This window comes from Canis lupus, chromosome 26 (assembly GCF_048164855.1).
Source record: "Canis lupus baileyi chromosome 26, mCanLup2.hap1, whole genome shotgun sequence".
NCBI lineage: Eukaryota > Metazoa > Chordata > Mammalia > Carnivora > Canidae > Canis > Canis lupus.
This window is the reverse complement of record NC_132863.1, coordinates 28,851,955-28,861,197: the sequence shown is the minus strand read 5'-3', so window position 1 is coordinate 28,861,197 and position 9,243 is coordinate 28,851,955. Positions and strand designations below refer to the sequence as shown.

Sequence of the window (9,243 nt, the reverse complement as noted above, 5' to 3'; positions counted from 1 at the left end):
CCCCAAGGAAACTCACCAGGGGCCCAAGGACAGTCTGGGCTGGTGGTCTGGCTTCCATGTCAGCCTGGAGAGTCATGGGGAAGAGCTAACTGCAACTGTGGGGGTGGCTAGCTAAAACCTCTAATGGCCTCTGTCCCCTGGCCCAGTGTTCTGCTTTGGGCTCCACAGCTGGGCAGGAGAGCTTGGGGAAAAAAGGAAGCACATGGCCAGCTGAGGGCAGGGAAACAGGCTGTGCAGGGTGGCCGTTCAACAGCGACACCGTGCGGTGGCGACAGGAGCAGCAGGCGCCGGAGCTTGAGGACCGCACAGGAAGACACCAGGCTGCGCGGGCCCGCTGCTCAACAGCGACACCGTGTGGCAGTGGCCAAAACAACAGCCCAGGGGATGGATCCACTCTAGATCCTCTCTCCCTGACCTTAGGAAGGGGACCCGCTCCCTTTGGACTAAGTAAACCCCAGGTACTCTTGGGAAGTGTGGCATCAGGGGTGACCTCAAAAAGGGACAGTGAGGGGCGCCTGGGTGGCACAGTCGGTTGAGCTACCGACTCTTAGTTTCAGCTTAGGTCTGATCACACGGCCCAGAGATGGAGCCCAGCGAGGAAGCTTCTTGCTCAGTGGGGAGTCTGCCTAGGTTTTTCTACCCCTCTCCCTCTGCTCCCCCACCTCAAAATAAATAGGTCTAAAAAGAAAGGGACAATGAGATTTTCTGCTAAGAGGTGCATGTGGGGGCTCAAGATATGAATTAGAAGAATGGAAAGAGGTGATTGTATCCAAGCTGTGAAGTGGTGCTGCAGGGATTGCTGGGTACTGCCAACCAATGAAAGAATGAACAAAACCCAAGAAACAATACCATCACTCAGAATTCCCTAGCAAAAAGAAGTGGGTTTTTTTTTGTTTGTTTGTTTTTGGTTTTTTTTGCCGGGGTGGGTGGGTGGCGAAGCACAAAAGAAATATTGTGGTAAAAGTGGAAAGCCACTCTTGGAGGAAATCTCGGAGCAGACTTCGGGCTTGAAGGAAACTCAGAATCCCTAAAGTACACACACCCCACACTTTGTCAAGGAACAAAGTTTCTGTATTTAGATCATTTCCGAATCTGAGTTCGCAGACATTTGCAAGGGTGTCTGGTTCAAGGGTTGGAGAAAGGCAGCCTGTGCCCCACGGGCGGGTCAGGAGCCAGAGCCACCAGCCCCACACCTCCTGGCCGGGCCGACAGCCCCCCGGCACCCACGCTGAATTCGGGACTTCAGCCGCTGTAGTGAACATCTGCACCAAACAGCAGGAAGTCCTAGGGGAAGATGGGGAGATTAGAGTGCTGTCATTGGTGGGAAACGCACCCTGGCCCTCGAGCAGGGGCTGGGGGGGTGGTTCACAGGAAACTTCAGAGCAGCCTGCCTGCTGCCAGGAAGGGGAGCAGAGCACCCCCCTGCGGGGTGAACGGGGGCACCAAGGGGGGGAGGGCCCCATGTCTGTGGCTGCCAGCACCACCCCCGCAGCTGTTCCCCTCCATGAGCTGCAGTGCGGGCCTTCATTTGTCATCCTTGCCTCGTGGCAGCTCAAGGCAGCCTTGTTCCCAGAGAGGCTGCAAAACCACTTTTCTTTGCTCCTTCCTGCCCTTCACTCAGAATTTTCAGAAATGAAGAAATTACACTGTGCCACGGGGTCATTTTTTGTTGTTGTTGAGGATGAACTTGGTACAATGTGGGGGACACAGTGGGGGGGATGTGTGTGTGTGTGCACATGCACACACCCACGCGCACACTTTCTAGGCTCTTCTGCAGTCTCGGCCCCCTTTACAACCTGGTCTGAAGAACTGGGGGCTGACTGACTGGATGGATATCCAGGGTGAGGGAGGGCAAGGAATCTGGGCAATGGGGCCGCTTGTCACAAGGGCCACATGGTTAGCAGGACAGACACCGAGCAAGGTAAGGACTGCAATAGTGGGTGCCAGTTTCATTGCCCAGTTACCAGTTTTGTTGGGACACACTAGGCTTAAGGGGCCTCGGGGATGGAGAGAGCATAGAAGGAAATGGAAGCATAGCTGGGTCACTGGGTGGCACAAAGGTGGCTGTTAGCCTGAGCTGATATAAGCCAGCAGGGAAAGCTGACAGTGGGGAAGAATCAAGGCCTGGGCAGAAACCCTGGAGAACTTGCAGGGAGGGGTAGAGGAGAGGGAAAAGGAGGAGGAGAGGAGGGGGAGGGAGTATTGGGGGGTAAGAGCCAGTAAAGAAGACTGCATTGACCCAGTGAGAAGTGGCTGGAAACCAGGAAAGGCAAGCTTCCAAGCTAGGAGAAGAAAGTGTTCCTAAATCGTCTCAGACGCCGTTGTGGGTCTGGCTGGAGGACAGGCAAGAAGAGGCGATCCATTCTGGGACGGAAGTCCCCACTTTGTGGCTCCCGTTCTACCGCCCCCACCCACTGCCAGAACATTGGCAACAATGCCTAGAACATTGCTGGCCGCAAAGCGAGCTATACAACACATATTTGTCAAATATGTAAATGCATCCACTTATAAAAGAGGCTCTGCGGCCATCGGGGAGCTCCATTTTTACCGAACATAGTGTGGGGATGCTTCAAAGCAGGACATGGCCGTGAATTTGGACTCAATGCTTAGCTGTGCAGCTTTCCTGAGCTTTACTCTTTCTTCCGGGTTCATTAACAGCCCACCCACCTTGCAGGGTGCTGAAAGGGTAGAGAGTGCTTGGTACACGGCTTGCACACATCTGGTGAAAAGAGACCTTTGGACCTACCTGGTGGGTCTGAAGCACCAGGTTGAAGAGCTGCACGTTTTTAGGCATGGGGAGCGGGAAGCCTTCCTGCAGCCGCTCTGCAATGGAGGGGAGGTCAGTCCTCAGGAGGGAAGGCAGAGGCCCGCCCCCGAGAGCCAGGTGGGCAGCCTCCCTGAACCAGCGTGCCTGGCTCTGGGTAGGGATTGGCAGGTACTTGCAAGCTTGAAAAGTTGGCTGCCCTGGAGACTCTCACTCTTCACCACACTCTGGCGACTTGGGAGCCTTGCCTTCCTGCCCCATCAGCCCCAAGAAGCCACATTCAGAAGCCATGTAGGCCTCTTCCCCAAGACCACCCTCCTGAGGGTGAGGGCAGTGCTGGTGTACACGGCCAGGGGCGGCTGCTGCAGGCGGGTGGACAGCCCGTGGCATGTGGTTGGGAGTATCTACTGGCGTGCACACGGAGCCCCTCAATGTTGAGGATGAAACCAGAGATGGGCAGTAGCCAGGGGCCAGCTCCCCGCATACCACCATATCCAGATGTGGAACTCCAGAGAATCTAAACTCAAACCTATTCTCTCAGGTCATTATGAAGCTACATTTGTCAAGGTAGGAAGAGAAGTCTATTATTATAGAATAATTTGTGGCCTAGATTTATAGTTCTTAATCATTCTGATCTTGGAGTCTGTGGGCCTCTATGTGTACTCTTGCCCTGGCTCCGCAAACATTAGGCTTTTCTGAGTGTGTTGAGTGTAAGCGGTTAGCTGAGGCTAGCCCTTCTTCCCTGGCACTTCTCTCCAAGGTGGTAAAAGACTGAGGGCTCTGGCTTCAGAGCCGGAACCAAATCTCAGCTCCATCTCTCACCTTCTCTGTGACCTACAACAAGCCACCTGACTTCTTGGATCTCCCGTTTCCTCCCATGAAAATCCCCATCTCATGGGGCTGTCTTAAAGATTGGATGAAATAATAGATGGGTACATAATAGGAACTCAACCCGTGGTAGTTCCCTTTTCTCCATCCCTTTTCTGGCCAGATACCATTTGAGGTTCATTTGACATGACCACCTTCCAGCCAGGTTATTAGGCGACTCTAGGACTTGACCTCACCTGCCTCCCCTAGGATTAAAAGTCACTCGTCTCCCAAAGCTCCTTACCGTTAACCTTGGGAAGCACAGCAGTGGGCACAACATAGTTCATGATAGACTGCAGCACTGCAACCTGGAAATCAGGAGGACAGGACCCACATCAGGGCACCCTTGGTGTCGTCGTTGGACATCTTCTGCCAAGCTCCCTCCCCGACAGAACAACCTCAAAGCTAGGAAAACTGCTGAGTGAGGGATATAGGATGACAGGAAAATTCTACAGCCCTATCAGGTCACCCAAGTGATCTCTTTTGCTCTAAAGGTTCCAGATGTAAAGCATATTCTAGATGTAAGGTATCAGGCAGAGGAAAGGAAGGTCGTCAAAACATTTGTGTAAGACAATGCATGGTCTCAGACACTGCAGGCCACAGGACAAACTGGTTCAACCTCTCTGAGGTTCTATTTGGCCATATTCAGCAAAAGCCTTAAAAATGTGTGTGCCTGGGGGCATCTGGGTGGCTCAGTTGGATAAGCATCTGACTTCAGCTTAGGTCATGATCTCGGGGTCCTAGGATCAAGCCCCAAATCAAGCCCCGTGTCAGGCTCTGTGCTCAGCAGGGATCCTTCTTGTCTCCCTCCCTCTGCCCCTCCCCCTGCCCTCTCTCTCTTTCAAATAAAATATAAATAAATAAATAAACAAATAAATAAATAAATAAATATGGCTGATGGGCCAGCAAATATTCCTGTAAGGCATTCATCCTAAGAAAATGATGAAGGGTGTAGGCAAAAATTAATATGCAAGGATGCTCACCAGAGCCATAAATTCAGCCAAAACAGTAAATTAACAACTAACAATTGGGGAATTATCTGGGGGACACGGTGGCACTTTGACTCTAGGAAATAGGATGCAACTCTTAAGAATAATACTGTAGGAATTTCATTATCCACACAGAGATATTCATGATATATTTTTGAGTGAGGAAAAGCAGGCTATGGAAACCACATAGTCCACTGTCCTATTGAATATGCATATCAAATGGTCAGGAAGGATATACTCCAAATGATTAACTAAGTAGTAAAAATAGGAATGGCTTTTATTCCCTTTGGTTTGCATATCTGTAGGCTCTGATTATTCTATAATGTAGATTTTTACTTTTGCAATAGTAAAAAAAAAATATTCAAAAATAATGTAGCACCTTAAAGATGATTGCTTGGTGACATTTACAACTTGTAAATATGTACTTTTTTTTTCTCTGGAACAACTGAGTTTCCTTCCCCAGGCTGTAAATCCCTGGGCTCATAAAATGTGGTGCCCTTCTTCCTACAAATCTGAGAACTTTAAATTTTTATTTTCTGCAGAAGTAGAATTTAGTTACTCACTGAATCAAGCCACTGTAAGAGCCCTGGCACAGTAAATCCATGAAAATACAATGATGTTGTTTGGGTCCTTCTGTTTGTTGTAGTCTTACCAGATGGAAAGGGCTGGATTTCCATCCAATTTGGAGGGAATGTTGGGATAGTCCAACTTCAGGGCTGAGTGGCTTACAAGGCACCCACTTGGTGGGGATCTTTGGGAGGCATTTCAGAGATCTAAGGAAATGTTTTCCAGGGGTTCAACAAGAGGCCCCCTGGGACATTTGGGCTATATGTAGCAAGACACTTCCACAGAATCAGCACACTGTGGCTTCTAATAAGTCACAAGGGCAATGCTTGTTCAAGGTGGCTGGTGAAGAGAATTGAGCTGCTATCGACTTGGGCAATTCTGGGGCCCCAGGGTGACTTAGGAGAGAGGCAGGGGTGAGTCTGCTTAATTACGGTCATTGATTCCAAGTAGTGGAATCATTTGCTGGGCTGGTGAGATACTTGCCCTCCTCCCTCCCACCTGCCCTTCTCCACCTCTACATGACTCTGCCACTCACCTGGCTATTCAAGCCAAAAATTCAAGAGTCATTCTTTATCACCCCCACCACATATATCAAAGCTCTCACCAAGTTCCATCTAATTCAACTTCCAAAGTATGTTTCCAATCCACCATCTTTCTCCTTCTTCATAGACAAACGCACCCACCTCCCCACTGATCCACATGGTCTGACTCTTGTCCCCCAAAGTCCATTCCCCTTACCCCAGCCAGGGGCAACTTCTATAAAGGCATAAATCAGACCAAGTCACCCCCTGTGTGGAACAGTTCCTCACTGCCTTTGACCACAATCTATGCTAGGCCAGAGCGCCCAGAACCTAGCCCCACCTGCCTCTCCTGCCACATCTGTTTTTACACCTCCACTCCCAGCTTGCTCTGCTCCAGCCACAGTGGCTTCCCTCCATTCCCCAAACATGTTGAACTTGTTCTTACCACACGGCCTTGCTTCTCCTGTTCCCTCTGTCTGCAACAGATCTTCACCTTGTTGGCTCTTTTGTCCCAAATATCACCTCCTCAGAGAGGCTTTCCCTGATCACATGGTCTAAACTTCAACCCTCCCCATCACTTGCTACCCCACTCTCACTTTGTCTTTCATGCAGATGGAAAAGATTATGGCTCATTTGAGGAAAGGTTTGAGGTTCAGGGAGGGGAAGTGACTTGCTCAAGGGCCACAGTTAGTAAGCATGGACCAGTGATTCTAGCTTAGGTCTGTGGGCCCATAAAGCTCCTCTGGTCATTACTTCACATGCAAATTACATGCAAATGAACAGGTGGCTCTGGAAATGATGCCAGGAGCCCGAGTGGCCCTCAGGTCAGTTATCTCAAGATCAGGGGAAAGGAGGGAGCCACCAAGGGCCTCAGACTCACCGAGAAGGAGCCGACGTCCGAGTGCTTCAGTTCTAGGAGCAGCCTGTGAGAAGGGGAGGAGGAAGCTGAGACCACCATTTGCCTGACCTGTGTTAGAGTCCAGTTGCTGGGGAGAAGGCACCCTCTGTGGTGGATGCCACCTGGTTTTCCCCCCTAGTATCCATTCCTTTCCTCCTGGTCACAGCCCCCTAATTGCTCCTTTGGGGCATTTAGTGCTGAGCTCTGGGGTATGTCCCTTACCACAGTGATTATTAGGAGGATGGACTTGTGACCCATGCTGGTCCAATGAGACTTGGCCCTAGGACTTCTCCTGAAAATATTGGGAATGAAGTGTTCTTTTCTCCAGGAAAATTAGGGAGGTACTGGTGACCATTTTTGTCACCACTTGGTGACAGCCAAGAAATGGAGAGAATCGGGATCCCTGGGTGGCGCAGCGGTTTGGCGCCTGCCTTTGGCCCAGGGCGCGATCCTGGAGACCCGGGATCGAATCCCACATCAGGCTCCCGGTGCATGGAGCCTGCTTCTCCCTCTGCCTGTGTCTCTGCCTCTCTCTCTCTCACTGTGTGCCTATCATAAATAAAAAAAAAAAAAAGAAAAAAGAAAAAAAAAGAAATGGAGAGAATCAGAATCCTAAAGACATCATTTGAGCATCTGGATCCACCTTTGCCTGAAACCCTTAGACTTTTCAATTACCAGAGCCAATAAACTATCCCCTCTTTACAGTCTTTGTGGCATTTTAACAGTGATCTAAGAGAAAGGAGGAAATAAATGGCTACTTATTGAACCCTATCATTCACTATGTTGTGTGCTTTACCCCATGGAAATCCTGTAACACCCTCAGAGGCAAGGGCCATCACTCACATTTCACAGGCAAGGAAACTGACACTCAGAGATATCAGACAACTTGCCCAAGGTCACACAGCTAACAATTAGCAAAGTAGAATTTCAAGAGATCTCTCTGAGGCCTGAGCTCTTGTCTCCAATACCCTACAAGGCTTGAAAACTCACCCTTGTTCACTAAGAGGCTGGGAGCCCCAGGACTCCTGGCCCGTGGACTCTCACACCGCACCCCTGCATATGTGAGCATCTGCTCAGCCCTCACCCAGCTGTATCCTCTCTGGCTCCTCTACTTGAGAGGCTCATGGGTGTTCAAGGAAAATTAAATCCACATGTATCTGAAGCAGTAACACTTGTCAGAATGAGGCCAGGAGAAATAAGCAGCGTGTAAACCTCAGGAGCCAGTCTCAAGGTTAAGAAGGACAGCTCTGTGCTGCGGAGAAGGCGGAAATGGGCAGGAATGTAGGTCAAGACTCAATTTAAACAGCGGGAGCGTGATTAAGAGGCAGACGGCAGGTCCAACCGTCGGGGTCATCGTGTCTGCTCTGCGAGGGTCTCCCTATCTCTTCCTCTGTGTGCGTCCTTTCCACTCTCTCCCCCTTCTGGGTCTGTCTCTCCATCTATCTGTCTCTTTTGCTCCCACTCTTTTTCTGTCTCTCTTGCTCTGTGTCTCTCCCTTTGTGTGCATGTCTCTCTGAGAGTCTCTCCCTGTGTCTCTGTCTCTGACTTGCCCTGTCTCTCCCCCATAGCTCTCTTTCTTTTATGTCCCTCCCTCGCTCTTGCTCATGGAGCACTCAGATTCCTTGTGTTCTCAACACTTCAGTGCATGCTGAGTGTTTGCCAAGGTGAGCTGCGCTTCGAACACAGGTAGCCTCCACACCAGAGCTCGCACGCCTGACCACCTGCCGGGGCTCTCCCAGCCCGAGGCGGCTGACAAAGGCCCAGGGCTTTATAGCCAGGACTATAAAGAAATCGATGTGGGTTTTCTGAGGGCTAAGGCAGGCCAGGGACACGGGTGACTGGGCGCTGCTGGGGTTCGGTGTGGAGTAGAATCACCGGTTGGCACCGCACGGCCATGAGTCTGCCCAGGACTGAGGGGCATCCCGGGATTCAGGACCTTCAGTGTGAACACGGTGGGGCCACAGCTAAACCAAGATGACTGTCACCTATGGTGTAGGACCCTGGGGGAGGAGGGGGCCCACTGCATCTCTGAGCATCAGATTTACTGTCTGCAACACAGGGCTCTGGTGCCCACCGTGCACCATTTGAGGCTTAAATGTGATGGATGAACAGGAAAGTAATGACACAGGGCTGGTGTGTTGTAGGGCTGTTGCTGGTCCATGGGCACCAAAAGTGGATGGGCAGCCACCTCCTGTCATCCTCACGGGATCACTTACTTGTCCAAACTGAGCTGTCCGACAAGCCTGTCAGGCCTGGCGCTGACCTCCATGGAAAGGTTCGTGCTCTGCAAAACAGCAATCCAGAGAGTGAAATCACCCGAGCCAGGGGCTGAGGCCTTGGCGAGGTCTCCAAGATGGGGAGGGTCAGCTTCATAAAGGCTTGGCAGAGGGGCCCACACGGAACCCAAGGAGGAGGGGCTCTTCCTTTTGCTTTCTGCTAACTGGTGAGTCTTGGGCTGGCAACCAATTACCATTTTCTCCCACTGCCCTAGGGACCATTTCAGATTCCCAGGCCACTCTCATGAGCCAAGCCAGGTGAGACAGATCTCAGGGCTGGAGTCCAGGCCAGCCCTATTCTCAAGCCATTCATTCATTCATTCATTCATTCATTCATTCATTCAATATTTACTGAGCCAGA

At 50.9% G+C, this 9,243-nt stretch overlaps 1 protein-coding gene across 5 annotated transcripts in view; it reads right to left on the bottom strand.

Moving 5' to 3' along the window:
* Positions 1-1,049: 1,049 nt before the first annotated feature.
* Positions 1,050-9,243, bottom strand: part of BPI (bactericidal permeability increasing protein) — a 28,305-nt gene continuing 20,111 nt past the window's right edge. For all 5 annotated transcript variants that reach the window (XM_072801000.1, XM_072801001.1, XM_072800999.1 and 2 more), the window contains 5 exons: positions 8,823-8,890; positions 6,589-6,631; positions 3,876-3,939; positions 2,747-2,823; positions 1,050-1,284 (listed from right to left, as the gene is read on the bottom strand). In XM_072801000.1, coding sequence (XP_072657101.1) covers positions 1,243-1,284; positions 2,747-2,823; positions 3,876-3,939; positions 6,589-6,631; positions 8,823-8,890 — 294 coding nt within the window. In that variant the 3' untranslated portion in view covers positions 1,050-1,242. The remainder of the gene's footprint in view (positions 1,285-2,746; positions 2,824-3,875; positions 3,940-6,588; positions 6,632-8,822; positions 8,891-9,243) is intronic.